The sequence below is a fragment of the Oncorhynchus masou genome, chromosome 8 (genome assembly GCF_036934945.1).
Source record: "Oncorhynchus masou masou isolate Uvic2021 chromosome 8, UVic_Omas_1.1, whole genome shotgun sequence".
Classification (NCBI taxonomy): domain Eukaryota; kingdom Metazoa; phylum Chordata; class Actinopteri; order Salmoniformes; family Salmonidae; genus Oncorhynchus; species Oncorhynchus masou.
The window spans coordinates 221,612-242,613 of NC_088219.1; the positions used below are offsets into that span (position 1 = coordinate 221,612).

A 21,002-nucleotide genomic window follows, 5' to 3' on the forward strand; every position below is an offset into this window, starting at 1 on the left:
CCAAGGATGAACTAGACTTGGAGGTCTACAATTTTTTTTCTGAGGTATTGGCTGATTTCTTTTGATTTTCCCATGATGTCAAGCAGTGAGTTTGAAGGTCGGCCTTGAAATACATCCACAGGTTCACCTCCAATTGACTCACATGATGTCAATTAGCCTATAAGAAGCTTCTAAAGCCATGACATCATTTTCTGGAATTTCCAAGCCGTTTAAAGCCACAGTCAACTTAGTTTATGTAAACTTCTGACCCACTGGAATTGTGATACAGTGAATTATAAGTGAATAATCTGTCTGTAAACAATTGTTGGAAACATTACTTGTGTCATTTTTTTTTTTTTTTTAACCTTTATTTAACGAGGCAAGTCAGTTAAGAACAAATTCTTATTTTCAATGACGGCCTAGGAACAGTGGGTTAACTGCCTGTTCAGGGGCAGAACGACAGATTTGTACCTTGTCAGCTCGGGGGTTTGAACTTGCAACCTTCCGGTTGCTAGTCCAACGCTCTAACCACTAGGCTACCCTGCCGCCCCGTCATGCACAAAGTAGATTTGCCAAAACCATAGTTTGTTAACAATACATTTGTGGAGTGGTTGAAAAACGAGTTTTAATGACTCCAACCTAAGTGATTGTAAACTTCAACTGTAGGTCCTTTAGATCCTCAGCAGCTAGGTCCTTTAGTTCCTCAGCAGCTAGGTCCTTTAGTTCCTCAGCAGCTAGGTCCTTTAGATCCTCAGCAGCTAGGTCCTTTAGTTCCTCAGCAGCTAGTTCCTCAGCAGCTAGGTCCTTTTCCTCAGCAGCTAGGTCCTCAGCAGCTCAGGTCCTTCAGTTCCTCAGTTCCTCAGCAGCTAGGTCCTTTAGTTCCTCAGCAGCTAGGTCCTTTAGTTCCTCAGCAGCTAGGTCCTTTAGTTCCTCAGCAGCTAGGTCCTTCAGTTCCTCAGCAGCTAGGTCCTTTAGTTCCTCAGCAGCTAGGTCCTCTAGTTCCTCAGCAGCTAGGTCCTTTAGTTCCTCAGCAGCTAGGTCCTTTAGTTCCTCAGCAGCTAGGTCCTCTAGGTCCTCAGCAGCTAGGTCCTTTAATCCTGTGGAAAAATAAAGAACAATGACAGACTGAACACTGATGGAGAAGTGTGTGTGTATGTGTTTGAGTGCGTACCTCTCCTCTCCGTTGTCCTCCTCCACCCAGGCCACTATCTTCCCCTCCCAGCCTGGAACCAACGCCTCGTCTTCAAATACCTATATATACACACACACACACACACACACACACACAAAATATCAACAGTGTGACTGTATTTAGGTATAGATCACCAGACTCCTCCCTCCTTCTACCCCTTCTCTCCTCTCTCCTCCCCCTCCTGTCCTCTACCCCTCCTCTCCGCTCCCCCCACTGTCCTCTGCCCCTTCTCTCCTCCCCCTCCTTCCACCCCCCTCATCTCCTCTGCCCCTTCTCTCCTCCCCCTCCTTCCATCCCCTCATCTCCTCTGCCCCTTCTCTCCTCCCCCTCCTCTCCTCCTTCCCCTTCCACCCCCTCATCTCCTCTGCCCCTTCTCTCCCTCCCCCTCCTCCTCCCCCTCCTGTCCTCTGCCCCTCCTCCTCCACCTCCCCCTTCCACTCCTCCTCCTCTACTCCCTGTCCTCTCTCCTCTCCGCCCCCCCACTGTCCTCTGCCCCTTCTCTCCTCCCCCTCCTTCCACCTCCTCATCTCCTCTGCCCCTTCTCTCCTCCCCCCTTCCCCCCCCTCATCTCCTCTGCCCCTTCTCTCCTCCCCCTCCTTCCACCCCCTCATCTCCTCTGCCCCTTCTCCTCCCCCTCCTCTCCCCCCCCTCCTCCTCCCCTTCTCTCCTCCACCTCCTCTCCTTCTCTCCTCCTCCCCTCCTTCTGTCCTCCCCCTCCTCCCCCACTGTCCTCTGCCCCTTCTCTCCTCCCCCTCCTTCCACCCCCTCATCTCCTCTGCCCCTTCTCTCCTCCCCCCTCCTTCCACTCTCCTCCCCCTCCTCCCCCTCCTCCTCATCTCCTCTGCCCCTTCTCTCCTCCCCCTCCTTCTCCTCCCCCTCTCATCTCCCTCTGCCCCTTCTCTCTCTCCTCCCTCCTCCTCCTCTGCCCCTTCATCCTCCTCTGCTCCTTCTGTCCTCTGCCCCTCTTCTCCTTTCCTCTCCCCTCTTCACTCCCCCTGCTCTACTCTCCCTCATCTCTCGTTTCTCCTTCCCTCCTCACCTCTTCTTTAACGGTACCAAACTCGGGGTCGAGGGCTTTGAAGTGGAATCTGTAGTTGTCATCTCTGTCTACTGCAGTCTTCACGTCTCTCAGAGTGACTTTCCCCAACCTAACACACATCAAATGTTTCCAATAATCTTCTCACCCGGACTATGCACCCTACATGATCATCCTGACTCTTGACATTTTATAGTTCCTCCGTTGCACATGATCCTGTCATTGCTTTTGTTTTGTTTAATACATCTCTACATACAAATAAATACATTGTCTGTATGCGAATAGCCTCCATTGTCTTCAGAAAGTGTTCATACCCCTTGACTTACTGCACATTTTGTTGTTAGTCTCAATTCAAAATGGATTAAATAAAGAAAAAATATCTCACCCATCTACACACAAAGTGAAAATATGTTTTTAGAAATGTTTGCAAATGTATTGTAAAATGAAATACATACATCTTATTTACGTAAGTGATATGATCACCTTTGGCAGCGATTACAGCTATGAGTCTTTCTGGGTAAGTCTCTAAGAGCTTTGCAAACCTGGATTGTACAATTGTACAATATCTGCACATTTATCATTTTTAAATTGTTCAAGTTGGTTGTTGATCATTGCTAGACAGCCATTTTCAAGTCTTGCCATAGATTTTTAAGACGATTTATGTAAAAACTGTAACTCGGCCACTCTGGGACATTCAATGTCCGCCAGTGTAGATTTGGCCTTGTTTTAGGTTATTGTCCTGCTGAAAGGTGAATTCATTTCCCAGTGTCTGTTGGAAAGTAGACTGAATCAGGATTCTAGGATTTGGCATGTGCTTAGTTCTATACCATTTATTTGCATTATTACAAATCTCCCTAGTCATTGCAAATGACAAGCATACCCATAACATGATACAGACACCACCATACTTGAAAATATGAAGTGGTACTCAGTAACGTGTTGGATTTGCCCCAAAGATAACGCTTTGTATTCAGTACATAAAGTTAATTCCTTTGCCACACTTTTTGCCGTTTTACTTTCATGCCTTATTGCAAACAGGATGCATGTTTTGTAATATTTTTAATCTGTATAGACTTCCTTTTTCACTCTGTCATTTAGGTTAGTATTGTGGAGTAACTACAATGTTGTCGGTCCATCTTCAGTTTCATGCAACTTATTATGTGACTTGTTAAGTAAATGCTTACTCCTGAACATATTTAGGCTTGAGATAATAAAGGAGTTGAATACTTATTGACCCAAGATATTTCAGCTTTTCATTTTTACATCATTTGTAAAAAAAAAAATTAAAAAAAATCCACTTTAACATTATGGGATATTGTGTGTAGGACAGTGACACAAAATCTCAATTTAAACCGTTTTAAATTCAGATGTAATACAACAATATGGAAGAGGTGAACATACTTTCTGAAGGCTCTGGAGGAAGGCCTTAGTCTCCTGGGACATTCATTACATGTGGATTCTGCGTCTAGATATGTCTATATTAGATCCTGTTTGTTGTATATATTATATCCTGTTTGTTGTATATATTATATCCTGTTTATTGTATATATTATATCCTGTTTATTGTATATATTATATCCTGTTTATTGTATATATTATATCCTGTTTATTATATCTTATATCCTGTTTATTGTATATATTATATCCTGTTAGGTCTCTATTTCTCTCTCTGTTCCTGCTACTTTCAGTGTCAGATTCTTGTTTGTGTTTTTCATGCCAGAAGCAAGCTATCGTCTCGTTTTCCTTCCACCTTGTCCTATCCTGTCGGAGTCGGCCTGGCAGGTGCATCCTGCACTATACAACGTCGGAAGAGGATTTATGCCATTCCTGTTTTTTCATTAAAGAACTCTGTTTTCTGTTAAAACCGCTTTTGGGTCTTCACTCAAGTACATAACAGAAGAATCTGACCAAGAATGGACCCAGCGGCTCCGGACCCTTTTCACTCCGCCGTCGAGATCCAGGGAGCGATGCTTTGAGGAGGAATTGTCTGCTGCTCGACATGCCGTTCCCTGGCCGTCCCAAGTCTCCGACCTCACAAGACAGGTTCACCAACTCCACCTCGATCCACCGCCCACTTCCAGGGTTTCCGAGTCTCCGGAGCCCAGGATCAACAACCCGCCGTGTTACTCTGGGGAGCCCACTGGTGCCGCTCATTCCTCACTCAGTGTGATGTGGTGTTCTCTCTCCAGCCCAACACTTACTCCAGGATCGCAGCCCGCATTCTCATTTCTCTCCTTACCGGACGGGCGCGTGATGGGGCACGGCAATCTGGGAGGCGGGGCTGATGTATTAACCAGTATCAGGACTTTAAGGAGGAGATGATACGGGTTTTGACCGTTTTTTTTGGGAGGAGGCTTCCAGGGCCCTGTCTTCCCTATGTCAGGGGAATCGATCCATAACGGATTATTCTATTGAGTTTCATTGCTTTTGTTTTGTTTTTTCTGGACATCTCTAGGTTAAGGATGAGATAAATTCATTCCAGTCTGGACTCCTTAATAGCTCTCCATTTTGTCTTCAGAAAGGAGTTCGTTCTCCGTTGCTCCCTTCCACATCACTGCCACCTGCACACTGCCCCTTCCGCGGCTCGGATGCTGAGCCTATGCAGCTGGGCTCAATTCAAACAGTGGATTAAGATGGTAAAATAGCGTGAGACGCTGCCTTTAACCCTCACTGTCTCTGGTACATCAAAGCGAAACCATTTCTTTTTTAATTTTTCGTTCACCTTTTAGAAATGTTTTGGGTCATCCCTGGCTATTGTAAACCCTTCTATTAATTGGTCTAGTAATACTATCCTATCCTGGAATGTTTCTTATCATTGACCTGTTTAATGTCTGCTATCCCTCCTGTTTCCTCTGTCTCTTCTTCACAGGAGGAGCCTGGCGATTTGACAGGGGTGCTATCACGATCTGCGCACGGTGTTCAGTCGTTCCAAGGCCACTTCTCTCCCTCCACACCGGTCGTATGACTGTAGTATTGATCTCCTTCCGGGAACTACTCCCCCGGGGTATTATACTCTCTGTACTCCCGAACGTAAGGCTCTCGAGGATTATTTGTCTGTTTTTACCATAGTCTCCTCCTCCTCCTCTCCCGTTTTTTTGTTCAGAAGAAGGACGGGTCCCTGCGCCCATGCGTGGATTATCGATGAATGACATAGTTAAGAATCGTTATCCGCCCTCTTATGTCTTCAGCCTTCGAGATCCTGCAGGGAGCCAGGTTTTTACCAAATTGGACCTTCGATTCTATGCGCATCAGGGAGGGGGAAAAGACTGCGTTTAACACTCCGTTAGGGCACTTTGAATACTTCTTCCTTTCGGCCTCGTTACGCTCCAGCTGTCTTTCAGGCACTAGTTAACGACGTCCTGAGACATGCTGAACATTTTTGTTTTTCGTTTTGGACGATATCCTGATTTTTTCACCGTCTCTCGATTCATGTTCAGCACGTGCGACGCGTCCTCCAGCGCCTTTTGGAGAACTGTCTTTATGTGAAGGCTGAGAAGTGCACTTTTCATGCCGCCTCTGTCCCTGAATCCGTTATTTCCGCTGAGGGCATTAAGATGGATCCCGCTAAGGTCCAGGCTGTCATTGATTGGCCCGTTCCTAAGTCACGCTCGAGCTGCAGCGCTTTCTGGGCTTCGCTAATTTCTATCGTCGTTTCATCCGTAATTTCGGTCAGGTGGCAGCTCCCCTCACAGCCCTTACTTCTGTTAAGACGTGCTTTAAGTGGTCCGTTTCCGCCCAGGGAGCTTTTGATCTTCTTAAGAATCGTTTACATCCGCACCTATTCTTGTTACACCTGACATCTCTAGACAGTTTGTTGTTGAGGTTGACGCGTCAGAGGTGGGCGTGGGAGCCATTCTTTCTCAGCGCTCTCTCTCTGACGGCAAGGTCCATCCTTGCGCGTTTTTCTCTCATCGCTTATCGCCGTCAGAACGTAACTATGATGTTGGTAATCGCGAACTGCTCGCCATCCGCTTAGCCCTAGGCGAATGGCGACAGTGGTTGGAGGGCGACCGTTCCTTTTGTCGTTTGGACTGACCATAGGAACCTTAGTACATCCGTTCAGCCAAACGACTTAATGCGCGTCAGGCTCGTTGGGCTCTGTTTTTCGCTCGTTTCGAGTTTGTTATTTCTTATCGTCCGGGCTCAAAAACACCAAACCTGATGCTTTATCTCGTCTCTTCAGTTCTTCTGAGGTCTCCACCGACCCCGATTCTCCCTGAGGGGCGTGTTGTCGGGTTGACTGTCTGGGGAATTGAGAGGCAGGTAAAGCAAGCACTCGCTCACACTCCGTCGCCGCGAGCTTGTCCTAGGAACCTTCTGTTCGTTCCCGTTCCTACTCGTCCGGCCGTTCTTCAGTGGGCCCACTCTGCCAAGTTAGCCGGCCACCCCGGCGTTCGGGGTACGCTCGCTTCCATTCGCCAGCGTTTCTGGTGGCCCACTCGGGAGCGTGACGCGCGTCGATTTGTCGCTGCTTGTTCGGTCTGCGCGCAGACTAAATCTGGGAACTCTCCTCCTGCCGGCCGTCTCAGACCGCTTCCCATTCCCTCTCGACCGTGGTCTCACATCGCTTTAGATTTTATCACCGGACTGCCTTCATCAGCGGGAAGACAGTTATTCTTACGGTTGTCGATAGATTCTCTAAGGCGGCTCATTTCATTCCTCTCGCTAAGCTCCTTCTGCTAAGGAGACGGCTCAGATCATTATCGAGAATGTTTTCCAATTCATGGCCTTCCGTCAGACGTCGTTTCCGACAGAGGCCCGCAGTTCACGTCTCAATTTTGGAGGGAGTTTTGCCGTTTGATTGGGGCTTCCGTCAGTCTCTCGTCCGGCTTTCATCCCCAGTCTAACGGTCAAGCCGAACGGGCCAATCAGACTGTTGGTCGCATTTACGCAGTCTTTCTTTTCGTAACCCTGCGTCTTGGTCAGAACAGCTCCCTGGGCAGAGTACGCCCACAACTCGCTTCCTTCGTCTGCTACCGGTCTATCTCCTTTTCAGAGTAGCCTCGGGTACCAGCCTCCGCTGTTCTCATCTCAGCTCGCCGAGTCCTGCGTCCCCTCCGCTCAGGCTTTTGTCCAGCGTTGCGAGCGCACCTGGAAGGGGTCAGGTCGGCACTTTGCCGTAATAGGGCGCAGACTGTGAGGGCCGCTAATAGCGTAGGACCAAGAGTCCTAGATATTGTTGCGGTCAGAGAGTATGGCTCTCCACTCAGAACCTTCCCCTTAAGACAGCTTCTCGCAAGTTGGCCCCGCGGTTCATTGGTCCGTTCCGTATTTCTCAGGTCATTAATCCTGTCGCAGTGCGACTTCTTCTCCCGCGCTATCTTCGTCGCGTTCACCCGGTCTTCCATGTCTCCTGTGTTAAGCCCGTTCTTCGCCCCCCGCTCGTCCCTCCCCCCCATCCTTGTCGAGGCGCACCCATCTACAGGGTTCGTAAGATTTTGGACATGCGCCCTCGGGGCCGTGGTCATCAGTACCTAGTGGATTGGGAGGGGTATCCTGAGGAGAGGAGTTGGGTTCCCTCTCGGGACGTGCTGGACCGTTCGCTGATCGATGATTTCCTCCGTTGCCGCCAGGTTTCCTCCTCGAGTGCGCCAGGAGGCGCTCGGTGAGTGGGGGGGTACTGTCATGTCTTATTATGTCTGTTCCTGTCCTTTCTCTTCACTCTGTCTCTCTCTGCTGGTCTTATTAGGTTACCTTCTCTGTCTCTCCTTCTTCAGCTGTTCTACATCTCCCTAACTAGCTCATTCATCCTTTCCCACCTGTTCTCTCTTTCTCCTCTGATTAGGTCTCTATTTCTCTCTTTTCCTGCTACTTTCAGTGTCAGATTCTTGTTTGTGTTTTTATGCCAGAAGCAAGCTATCGTCTCGTTTGCTTCCACCTTGTCCTATCCTGTCGGAGTCGGCCTGGCAGGTGCATCCTGCACTATACAACATCGGAAGAGGATTTATGCCATTCCTGTTTTTTCATTAAAGAACTCTGTTTTCTGTTAAAACCGCTTTTGGGTCTTCACTCAAGTACATAACAATTATATCCTGTTTGTTGTATATAGTATATCCTGTTTGTTGTATATAGTATATCCTGTTTATTGTATATATTATATCCTGTTTATTGTATATATTATATCCTGTTTATTGTATATATTATATCCTGTTTATTGTATATATTATATCCTGTTTATTGTATATATTATATCCTGTTTATTGTATATATTATATCCTGTTTATTGTATATATTATATCCTGTTTATTGTATATATTATATCCTGTTTGTTGTATATATTATATCCTGTTTATTGTATATATTATATCCTGTTTGTTGTATATAGTATATCCTGTTTATTGTATATATTATATCCTGTTTATTGTATATATTATATCCTGTTTATTGTATATATTATATCCTGTTTATTGTGGCAGCATCATTTAACCAAATTAAATTACTGTTCATGCAAATGTATTTTGAATACAGGTGATTCTGAAACATTTCAAGGTCCCAGATACATTGGTTATGATTAGAAGTAAACACACGTACCTCTTGTTGATGTGGATCATGCAGGGTGTGTGTGAGTGGTCTGTAAAGTAGAGGACCTTAGTGGAACCACACGAGCTCAGCAATGGACTACTGTAGGAGTGGGCCATCTCTGAAACACACACACCATCAGAAAAGGGGACATTTCATGTGTGTGGCTGACTTGACTTTTTGTCAAGCAACACATGCCAGGGAAGGTCTGCGGAGACCCCCTTGTGCACTCAACGACCGTGTACAATACAGTGGTACCACCTTCAAAATGGTATGGTTGAGAGGGATGAGGCAAAAGGAATGGCAAATACGTATTGCTGCACAACTGATTGGCAAGCGCACTGTAAATTGCGAAATCAAGTGACTAAACTGAATACAAAGAAGAAGAAACTATACTATGAAACAAATAAATTATATAAAGAATGTAAAAAGGGCAACTTAAATTTTTGGGAAAAAAAGCCAACTCGGCTCCATCATTCATTGAATCAGATGGCTCATTCATCACAAAGCCCACTGATATTGCAAACTACTTGAATGACTTTTTCATTGGCAAGATAAGCAAACTTAGGGATGATATGCCAGCAACAAATGCTGACACTACACATCCAAGTTTTTCGGACCAAATCATGAAAGACAAGAATGTACTTTTGAATTCTGTAAAGTCAGTGTGGAAGAGGTGAAAACATTATTGTTGTCTATCAACAAATGACAAGCCACCGGGGTCTGACAATCTGGATGGAAAATTACTAAGGATAATAGCAGATGATATTGACACTCCTATTTGCCACATCTTCAATTTATGCCTAAGAAAGTCCAGCAAGCGCCAGGACCGTCTGCTAAAGTTGATTCAGCTGCAGGATTGGGGCACCACCAGTACAGAGCTGCTCAGGAATGGCAGCAGGCAGGTGTGAGTGCATCTACACGCACAGTGAGGCGAAGACTTTTGGAGGATGGCCTGGTGTCAAGAAGGGCAGCAAAGAAGCCACTTCTCTCCAGGAAAAACATCAGAGACAGACTGATATTCTGCAAAAGGTATAGGGATTGGACTGCTGAGGACTGGGGTAAAGTCATTTTCTCTGATGAATCACCACTTTATTTTAAGAATGTGAAATGTCAGAATAAGAGTAGAGAGAATGATTTATTTCAGCTTTAATTTTCATCACATTCCCAGTGGATCAGAAGTTTACATACACTCAATTAGTATTTGGTAGCATTGCCTTTAAATGGTTTAACTTGGATCAAACGTTTCGGGAAGCCTTCCACAAACTTCCCATAATAACTTGGGTGAATTTTGTCACATTCCTCCTGACAGAGCTGCTGTAACTTAGTCAGGTGTGTAGGTCTTCTTGTTCGCACACGCTTTTTCAGTTCTGCCTACAAATTTTCTATGGGATCGAGTTCAGGGCTTTGTGGCCACTCCAATACCTTGACTTTGTTGTCCTTAAGGCATTTTGCAACAACTTTGCTTGGGGTCATTGTCCATTTGGAAGACCCATTTGTGACCAAGCTTTAACTTCCTGACTGATGTCTTGAGATGTTGCTTCAATATATCCACATCATTTCCCCGCCTCATGATGCCATCTATTTTGTGAAGTGCACCAGTCCCTCCTGCAGCAAAGCACCCCCACAACATGATGCTGCCAACCCCGTGCTTCACGGTTGGGATGGTGTTCTTCGGCTTGCAAGCCTCCCTCTTTTTCCTCCAAATGATGGTCATTATGGGCAAAAAGTTATATTTTTGTTTCATCAGACCAGAGGAAATTTCTCCAAAAGTATGATCTTTGTCCCCATGTGCAGTTGCAAACCGTAATCTGCTTTTTATGGTGGTTTCGGAGCAGTGGCTTCTTCCTTGTGTAGCGGATGTGAAACGGCTAGCTTAGTTAGCGGTGCGCGCTAAATAGCGTTTCAATCGGTGACGTCACTTGCTCTGATACCTTGAAGTAGTGGTTCCTCTTGCTCTGCAAGAGCCGCGGCTTTTGTGGAGCGATGGGTAACGATGCTTCGTGGGTGACTGTTGTTGATGTGTGCAGAGGGACCCTGGTTCGCCCCGGGTATGGGCGAGGGGACGGTCTAAAGTTATACTGTTACACTTGCTGAGCGGCCTTTCAGGTTATGTCAATATAGGACTCGTTTTACTATGGATATAGATACTTTTGTACCTGTTTCATCAAGCATGTACACATGGTGGTTTGCTGTTGTTCTGGGAACCCAGACTTGTGGGGGCCTGATTTCTTTTGATTTTCCCATGATGTCAAGCAAAGAGGCACTGAGTTTGAAGGTAGGCCTTGAAATACATCCACAGGTCCACCTCCAATTGACTCAATCAGCCTATCAGAAGCTTCTAAAGCCATGACATCATTTTCTGGAATTTTCCAAGCTGTTTAAAGGCACAGTCAACTTAGTGTATGTAAACTTCTGACCCACTGGAATTGTGATACAGTGAATTATAAGTGAAATAATCTGCCTGTAAACAATTGTTGGAAAAATAATTTGTGTCATGGACAAAGTAGAGGTCCTAACTGACTTGCCAAAACTATAGTTTGTTAACAAGAAGTTTGTGGAATGGTTGAAAAACAAGTTTTACTGAGTCCAACCTCAGGGTATGTGAACTTCTGACTTCAACTGTATACGTAAGGTATAATATAGATAATATATGTTATAACTATTTTTGAGAAAAAGAGGCTTCATCCAATTTTTTATTTTTAGTAAGTAGACATGGCCTTGATATACTGTAAGTTACATGGTAGACTATTTTTGATATTATAAATAGTGAATGGTTGGTGTTCTTCAGAAAGAAAATAAGCCCTATAGGCGGGTTTAAACGAGTTCTTCAATCCCTTTCTATAGTCTGTTTTTTCATTGAAACTACCAAATGTCGGCCTTTAACCATCCGAATATTTTCATTTACTGTCCATACGAACAAATATATTCTCATGTGTCCTGGGACTTTTTCAAACGTTCCCGTCATTTTTTATAGACAAAGAAGAGCTATCAAGGTGTGAAATAATATTAAGATGACCTACTTAATTATTTGTATTAAGTTTCCCACGGAGCCACCACCAATGTGTCGCTCACGCATGGACGAAAGAGTTCGCCTCTGCTGCAGCATTCGCTGTAAAATGTAATGCGTTGTGGCATCGGTGTGTGATCTTACTGCTTGGAGGCCAGGAGTCGTGCTGGTTGTGTGTGGCTCTGTTGCATCCTGAAGACTTCCCCTTCCCCTAAGGAACACAACACACGACAGTCAAGGGATTTCTAATAGCACAAGTTGAAAGAGAGAGTCTGGTGGGTACCTGGTGGGTCTGTGTACCTGGTGGGTCTGTGTACCTGGTGTGTACCTGGTGGGTCTGTGTACCTGGTGGGTCTGTGTACCTGGTGGGTCTGTGTACCTGGTGGGTACCTGGTGTGTACCTGGTGGTCTGTGTACCTGGTGTGTACCTGGTGTGTCTGTGTACCTGGTGGGTCTGTGTACCTGGTGGGTCTGTGTACCTGGTGTGTACCTGGTGGGTCTGTGTACCTGGTGGGTCTGTGTACCTGGTGGGTCTGTGTACCTGGTGGGTCTGTGTACCTGGTGGGCCTGTGTACCTGGTGGGTCTGTGTACCTGGTGGGTCTGTGTACCTGGTGGGTCTGTGTACCTGGTGGGTCTGTGTACCTGGTGTGTACCTGGTGGGTCTGTGTACCTGGGTGCGTCTGTGTACCTAGTGGGTCTGTGTACCTAGTGGGTCTGTGTACCTGGTGGGTCTGTGTACCTGGTGGGTCTGTGTACCTGGTGGGTCTGTGTACCTGGTGGGTCTGTGTACCTAGTGGGTCTGTGTACCTAGTGGGTCTGTGTACCTGGTGGGTCTGTGTACCTGGTGGGTCTGTGTGGTGTGTACCTGGTGGGTCTGTGTACCTGGGTGCGTCTGTGTACCTAGTGGGTCTGTGTACCTGGTGGGTCTGTGTACCTGGTGGGTCTGTGTACCTGGGTGGGTCTGTGTACCTGGTGGGTCTGTGTACCTGGTGGGTCTGTGTACCTGGTGTGTACCTGGTGGGTCTGTGTACCTGGTGTGTCTGTGTACCTGGTGGGTCTGTGTACCTGGGTGCGTCTGTGTACCTAGTGGGTCTGTGTACCTAGTGGGTCTGTGTACCTGGTGGGTCTGTGTACCTGGTGGGTCTGTGTACCTGGTGGGTCTGTGTACCTGGTGGGTCTGTGTACCTGGTGGGTCTGTGTACCTGGTGTGTACCTGGTGGGTCTGTGTACCTGGGTGCGTCTGTGTACCTGGTGGGTCTGTGTACCTGGTGGGTCTGTGTACCTGGTGGGTCTGTGTACCTGGTGGGTCTGTGTACCTGGTGGGTCTGTGTACCTGGTGTGTACCTGGTGGGTCTGTGTACCTGGGTGCGTCTGTGTACCTAGTGGGTCTGTGTACCTGGTGGGTCTGTGTACCTGGTGGGTCTGTGTACCTGGGTGCCTGGTGGGTCTGTGTACCTGGTGGGTCTGTGTACTTGGTGTGTCTGTGTACCTGGTGTGTACCTGGTGGGTCTGTGTACCTGGTGTGTACCTGGTGTGTCTGTGTACCTGGTGTGTCTGTGTACCTGGTGGGTCTGTGTACCTGGTGTGTACCTGGTGGGTCTGTGTACCTGGTGGGTCTGTGTACCTAGTGGGTCTGTGTACCTGGTGGGTCTGTGTACCTGGTGGGTCTGTGTACCTGGTGGGTCTGTGTACCTGGTGTGTGTGTGTCAGTCTGTCGGTCAGTGATGTGATGCCCTGCTCCAGTGTATCCAGAGTGTGGTGTTGAGGATCCTGCTCTCGGAACACTCCTCTCAGACTCCTCAACGCTGACCGCACCAGCTGCAGCTCCTCAGCCTACACACACACACACACACACACACACACACACACACACACACACACACACACACACACACACACACACACACACACACACACACACACACACAGTATATGTATATACACACTGAACAAAAAAATATATACAACATGCAACATTTTCAAAGATTTTACTGAGTTACAGTTCATATAAGGAAACCAGAGGATTTAAATGAATTCATTAGGCCCTAATCTATGGATTTCACATGACTAGGAATACAGATATGCATCTGTTGGTCACAGATACCTTAAAAAAAAAGTAAGGGCGTGAATCAGACAACCAGTCAGTATCTGGTGTGACCATTTGCCTCATGCAGCGCGACACGTCTCCTTCACAGAGTTGATCAGGCTGTTGATTGTGGTCTGTGGAATGTTCCCACTCCTCTTCAATGACAATGTGAAGTTGCTGGATATTGGTGGGAACTGGAACACTCTGTCATACAAGGCAATCCAGAGCATCCCAAACATGCTCAATGGGTGACATGTCTGGTGAGTATTAAGGCCATGTAAGAACTGGGACATTTTCCGCTTCCAGGAATTGTGTCCAGATCCTTCCGGCCTGGGGCCGGGCATTATCATGCTGAAACATGAGGTGATGGCGGTAGACGAATGGCACGACAATGGGCCTCAGGATCTTGTCACGGTATCTCTGTGCATTCAAATTGCCATAGATAAAATGCAATCGTGTTCATTGTCCGTAGCTTATGCCTGCACATGAGCCACCATGGGGCACTCTGTTTACAACGTTGACATCAGCAAACCACTATGCTACACACACTGTCTACCATCTGTCCAGTACAGTTAAAACCGAGATTAATCCGTGAAGAGCACGCTTTTCCAGCGTGCCAGTCGCCATCGAAGTTGAGCGTTTGCCCACTGAAGTTGGTTACGATCCCGAACTACAGTCAGGTCAAGTCCCTGGTGAGGACGACGAGCACGCAGAGGAGCTTCCCTGAGACCGTATCTCACAGTTTGTGGAGAAATTATTTGTTCGTGCAAACCCATAGTTTCATCAGATGTCTCAGGTGATCCAGCAGGTGAAGAAGTCGGATGTGGAGGTCCTGGGCTGGCGTTGGTACACATGGTCTGCGGTTGTGAGGCCGGTTAGACGTATTGCCAAATTCTATAAAACGACTTAGGAGGTGGCTTATGGTAGAGAAGTTCAAATTAAATTATCTGGGAGCCGCTATTATGGTGGACATTCCTGCAGTCAGCATGTGTGAGGGAAAAATTATTTATTCACCTTATTTGTTGGCTACGTAACAATTATTTAGTAAGGAACAGTAAGATATTTGTGTCCTGCTAATGCTGTGTTTTATGGTCTCCACTCTAGCACCCTGCAGCCAGTCTGGGTGTTGAGGACATGGGTTCTACTAGAGAAGCTGACAATTGACTTGTGTTGGTGATAAAAGCATTCTATAGACAAGATGTGGTGTGTGTGACTCGAGATGGAGAGAGCCTGGAAGAGTTGAGAACAACGCCTCATTGTCTCATCTTCCTGGCATCTGGGACACTAAGTAAAAGACCATCCTGTGTAGATGACCAAGGTGGCTTATGGGAAGGTTAGAAGTGACTGACTAAGCAGTCTTGGTATCAGCTATATGAAAATTGTGCATCGTCTGTAATTGCTAGACTCTCAGTCAGTCAAGATTGGTGGGCTGACGGTCTCATTATTGCAATAATTAATCAATATTAAATAAAGATGATTGTTTGAAGAAATGACTAAGACCAAGTGTCTCTCAGTACTGAATTTCCAACACACATGCCAATTGCACGCTCCCTCAAAACATTGTGATGTTTAACAAAACTGCACATTTTAGTGGCCTTTTGCCCCTAGCACAAGGTGCACCCGTGTAATGAATATGCTGTTTAAAACCCATCAGTCTAAGTCCTATGTACATCTTCATGAGAGTCTCACCTTTCCATAGAGGGATTTCCATAGTGTGAAGCCCAAACATTTTGGACACTACAGACAGAAGTTTGCACATCGTGTCACGTCCTAACCATAGAAAGCCTTTATTTTCTATGGTAGAGTTGGTCAGGGCGTGACTAGGGGTTTAGTCTAGTTTATATGTTCTATGTGGGGTTCTAGTTGTTTTTTTACATGTTGGTGTTTTAGTATGATTCCCAATTAGAGGCAGCTGGCTATCGTTGTTTCTAATTGGGGATCATATTTAAGTAGTTATTTTTCCCACTGGTGTTTGTGGGATATTGTTTTGAGTGAGTGTACGTAGCACCTCTGTAGTCACGGTTCATTGTTTGTTTCGTTTTTTCTTTGTTTTATGCTTTTCACTAAATAAATGTGTGGCAACCATATCGCGCTGCACCTTGGTCCGATCATTATTACGACGATTGTGACACATCGGTTGTAGAGCAAAATGGAAAACACCATCGTGTTCGTGGGAGTCATCTTAATACAGAGGGGTCATAATGAGCTGAAATAAAAGATCCCAGATTTTTTCTACATTAACAAAAATCTTATTATTCTCCAATTTTGTGCACAAATTTGTTTACATCTGTGTTAGTGAGCATTTCTCCTTTGCCAAGATAATCCATCCCCCTGACAGGTGTGGCATATCAAGAAGCTGATTAAACAGGAGGATCATTACACAGGTGTACCTTGTGCTGTGGACAATAAAAGGCCACTCTAAAATGTGCATTTTTGTCACACAACGCCACAGATTTCTCAAGTTTTGAGGTAGCGTGCAATTGGCATGCTGACTGCAGGAATTTCCCCAGAGCTGTTGCCAGAGAAGTTCATTTCTCTACCATAAGCTGCCTCCAACGTCGTTTTAGAGAATTTGGCAGTACGTCCAACTGGCCTCACAACCACAGATCTTGTGTAACCAGGCCAGCCCAGGACCTCCACATCTGGCTTCTTCACCTGCGGGATCATCTGAGACCAGCCACTGAGACAGCTGACGAAACTGAGGAGTATTTCTGGGAAAGTTGGTATCTGGTAATTGACAGATGCAGGGAAAGGGGCATCACTTTATCAAATCCTCCTTCAGAGTCACATGAATCATTGTCATTTCTATATAGTATCAGAAAGAGCATATTCTGCAGTTTCTATGACACTTTGTCAAATAACTATAATAATTCAAGCGCATAGCTCTATTTCCACATTTTCAAAGAATATCTGTGCTGTCCATGCATTCAGTACATGACCACTCACTCAGCAACAACTAGTAACATAATAAAATTAAAATATGCCGTTCTGTCGTCAATGGATGAATGTGCGATAGAAACTGATAATTGTGACTTCAATGAACTAAATGATGAGGAGGGTGAAGAGTGATTGAATTTAGAACAATAGTGTAATGATGAATGAAGATTTGTGGGCGGTCTAATTATGTTATTATGAAAGGTTGGAAATGGTAGATAATTTCTCCTCAGAGTGTCAAATCAGACACTGAGTACAACATATAAATGTGTGTAGTTCACAATGGCAAACCAAACGAATGGACGCACTGACAGCATTGCAAATGCTGCTGAATTTAGATGAGTTGGAGTTGGATGGAGGATCAGATAGTGAGCTTGAAATCAACGTTGCTGATGAAGAGTTTTCTGATTCTGATGTTGACTTCAAGCCTCCGATGCCTGAGCCGGTGAGACAGGAGTCTGGGAGGGATGGCACGGTGAGACAGGAGTCTGGGAGGGATGGCACGGTGAGACAGGAGTCTGAGGAGGGATGGCACGGTGAGACAGGAGTCTAGGAGGGATGGCACGGTGAGACAGGAGTCTGGGAGGGATGGCACGGTGAGACAGGAGTCTGGGAGGGATGGCACGGTGAGACAGGAGTCTAGGAGGGATGGCACGGTGAGACAGGAGTCTAGGAGGGATGGCACGGTGAGACAGGAGTCTGGGAGGGATGGCACAGTGAGACAGGAGTCTGGGAGGGATGGCACGGTGAGACAGGAGTCTGGGAGGGATGGCACGGTGAGACAGGAGTCTAGGAGGGACAGGAGTCTGGGAGGGATGGCACGGTGAGACAGGAGTCTGGGAGGGATGGCACGGTGAGACAGGAGTCTGGGAGGGATGGCACGGTGAGACAGGAGTCTGGGAGGGATGGCACGGTGAGACAGGAGTCTGGGAGGGATGGGACAGTGAGACAGGAGTCTGGGAGGGATGGCACGGTGAGACAGGGGTCTGGGAGGGATGGCACGGTGAGTCTGGGAGGGATGGCACGGTGAGACAGGAGTCTGGGAGGGATGGCACGGTGAGACAGGAGTCTAGGAGGGATGGCACGGTGAGACAGGAGTCTGGAGGGATGGCACGGTGAGACAGGAGTCTGAGAGGGATGGCACGGTGAGACAGGAGTCTGGGAGGGATGGCACGTGAGACAGGAGTCTAGGAGGGATGGCACGGTGAGACAGGAGTCTGGGAGGGATGGCACGGTGAGACAGGAGTCTGAGAGGGATGGCACGGTGAGACAGGAGTCTAGGAGGGATGGCACGGTGAGACAGGAGTCTGGGAGGGATGGCATGGTGAGACAGGAGTCTGGGAGGGATGGCACGGTGAGACAGGAGTCTGGGAGGGATGGCACGGTGAGACAGGAGTCTGGGAGGGATGGCACGGTGAGACAGGAGTCTGGGAGGGATGGCACGGTGAGACAGGAGTCTGGGAGGGATGGCACGGTGAGACAGGAGTCTAGGAGGGATGGCACGGTGAGACAGGAGTCTAGGAGGGATGGCACGGTGAGACAGGAGTCTAGGAGGGATGGCACGGTGAGACAGGAGTCTGGGAGGGATGGCACGGTGAGACAGGAGTCTGGGAGGGATGGCACGGTGAGACAGGAGTCTAGGAGGGATGGCACGGTGAGACAGGAGTCTGGGAGGGATGGCACGGTGAGACAGGAGTCTGGGAGGGATGGCACGGTGAGACAGGAGTCTGGGAGGGATGGCACGGTGAGACAGGAGTCTGGGAGGGATGGCACGGTGAGACAGGAGTCTAGGAGGGATGGCACGGTGAGACAGGAGTCTGGGAGGGATGGCACGGTGAGACAGGAGTCTAGGAGGGATGGCACGGTGAGACAGGAGTCTGGGAGGGATGGCACGGTGAGACAGGAGTCTGGGAGGGATGGCACGGTGAGACAGGAGTCTAGGGGGATGGCACGGTGAGACAGGAGTCTGGGAGGGATGGCACGGTGAGACAGGAGTCTGGGAGGGATGGCACGGTGAGACAGGAGTCTGGGAGGGATGGCACGGTGAGACAGGAGTCTAGGGAGGGATGGCACGGTGAGACAGGAGTCTAGGAGGGATGGTACGGTGAGACAGGAGTCTGGGAGGGATGGCACGGTGAGACAGGAGTCTGGGAGGGATGGCACGGTGAGACAGGAGTCTGGGAGGGATGGCACGGTGAGACAGAGGGAGGGATGGCACGTGAGACAGGAGTCTGGAGGGATGGCACGGTGAGACAGGAGTCTGGGAGGGATGGCACGGTGAGACAGGAGTCTGAGAGGGATGGCACGGTGAGACAGGAGTCTGGGAGGGATGGCACGGTGAGACAGGAGTCTAGGAGGGATGGCACGGTGAGACAGGAGTCTGGGAGGGATGGCACGGTGAGACAGGAGTCTGGGAGGGATGGCACGGTGAGACAGGAGTCTGGGAGGGATGGCACGGTGAGACAGGAGTCTGGGAGGGATGGCACGGTGAGACAGGAGTCTGGGAGGGATGGCACGGTGAGACAGGAGTCTGGGAGGGATGGCACGGTGAGACAGGAGTCTGAGGAGGGATGGCACGGTGAGACAGGAGTCTAGGAGGGATGGGACTGTTTGGGTAGAGACGGAGTCTGGTGAGACAGGAGTCTGGGAGGGATGGCACGGTGAGACAGGAGTCTGGGAGGGATGGCACGGTGAGACAGGAGTCTGGGAGGGATGGCACGGTGAGACAGGAGTCTGGGAGGGATGGCACGGTGAGACAGGAGTCTGGGAGGGATGGCACGGTGAGACAGGAGTCTGGGAGGGATGGACGTGAGACAGGAGTCTGAGGGATGGCACGGTGAGACAGGAGTCTGGGAGGGATGGGACACGGTGAGACAGGAGTCTAGGAGGGATGGCACGGTGAGACAGGAGTCTGGGAGGGATGGGACGGTGAGACAGGGAGTCTAGGAGGGATGGCACGGTGAGACAGGAGTCTGGGAGGGATGGCACGGTGAGACAGGAGTCTGGAGGGATGGCACGGTGAGACAGGAGTCTGAGAGGGATGGCACGGTGAGACAGGAGTCTGGGAGGGATGGGACGGTGAGACAGGAGTCTGGGAGGGATGGCACGGTGAGACAGGAGTCTGGGAGGGATGGCACGGTGAGACAGGAGTCTGGGAGGGATGGCACGGTGAGACAGGAGTCTGGGAGGGATGGCACGGTGAGACAGGAGTCTAGGAGGGATGGCACGGTGAGACAGGAGTCTGGGAGGGATGGCACGGTGAGACAGGAGTCTGGGAGGGATGGCACGGTGAGACAGGAGTCTGGGAGGGATGGCACGGTGAGACAGGAGTCTAGGAGGGATGGCACGGTGAGACAGGAGTCTAGGAGGGATGGCACGGTGAGACAGGAGTCTGGGAGGGATGGCACGGTGAGACAGGAGTCTAGGAGGGATGGCACGGTGAGACAGGAGTCTGGGAGGGATGGCACGGTGAGACAGGAGTCTGGGAGGGATGGCATGGGAGGGATGGCACGGTGAGACAGGAGTCTGGGAGGGATGGCACGGTGAGACAGGAGTCTGGGAGGGATGGGACAGACAGGAGTCTAGGAGGGATGGCACGGTGAGACAGGAGTCTGGGAGGGATGGCACGGTGAGACAGGAGTCTAGGAGGGATGGCACGGTGAGACAGGAGTCTGGGAGGGATGGCACGGTGAGACAGGAGTCTGGGAGGGATGGCACGGTGACAGGACAGGAGGGATGTCTGAGACAGGAGTCTGGGAGGGATGGCACGGTGAGACAGGAGTCTGGGAGGGATGGCACGGTGAGACAGGAGTCTGGGAGGGATGGCACGGTGAGACAGGAGTCTGGGAGGGATGGCACGGTGAGACAGGAGTCTAGGAGGGATGGCACGGTGAGACAGGAGTCTGGGAGGGATGGCACGGTGAGACAGGAGTCTGAGAGGGATGGCACGGTGAGACAGGAGTCTAGGAGGGATGGCACGGTGAGACAGGAGTCTAGGAGGGATGGCACGGTGAGACAGGAGTCTGGGAGGGATGGCACGGTGAGACAGGAGTCTGGGGAGGGATGGCACGGTGAGACAGGAGTCTGGGAGGGATGGCACGGTGAGACAGGAGTCTGGGAGGGATGGCACGGTGAGACAGGAGTCTGGGAGGGATGGCACGGTGAGACAGGAGTCTGGGAGGGATGGCAGAGACAGGAGTCTAGGAGGGATGGCACGGTGAGACAGGAGTCTAGGAGGGATGGCAC

The 21,002-nt window shown here is 48.9% G+C and overlaps 1 protein-coding gene across 3 annotated transcripts in view; it reads right to left on the reverse strand.

Annotated features, from left to right (window-relative positions):
• Nucleotides 1-831: 831 nt before the first annotated feature.
• LOC135543970 (dixin-like) overlaps nucleotides 832-21,002 on the reverse strand; it is an 85,894-nt gene continuing 65,723 nt past the window's right edge. For 2 of the 3 annotated variants that reach the window (XM_064971282.1, XM_064971281.1), the window contains exons 15-20: nucleotides 13,430-13,570; nucleotides 11,881-11,947; nucleotides 8,739-8,847; nucleotides 2,211-2,319; nucleotides 1,151-1,230; nucleotides 832-1,076 (exon numbers count right to left, since the gene is read on the reverse strand). In XM_064971282.1, coding sequence (XP_064827354.1) covers nucleotides 1,055-1,076; nucleotides 1,151-1,230; nucleotides 2,211-2,319; nucleotides 8,739-8,847; nucleotides 11,881-11,947; nucleotides 13,430-13,570 — 528 coding nt within the window. In that variant the 3' untranslated portion in view covers nucleotides 832-1,054. Of the gene's footprint in view, nucleotides 1,077-1,150; nucleotides 1,231-2,210; nucleotides 2,320-8,738; nucleotides 8,848-11,880; nucleotides 11,948-13,429; nucleotides 13,571-21,002 lie in introns of those variants that run through there. The other variant, XM_064971283.1, reaches the window with a different exon arrangement.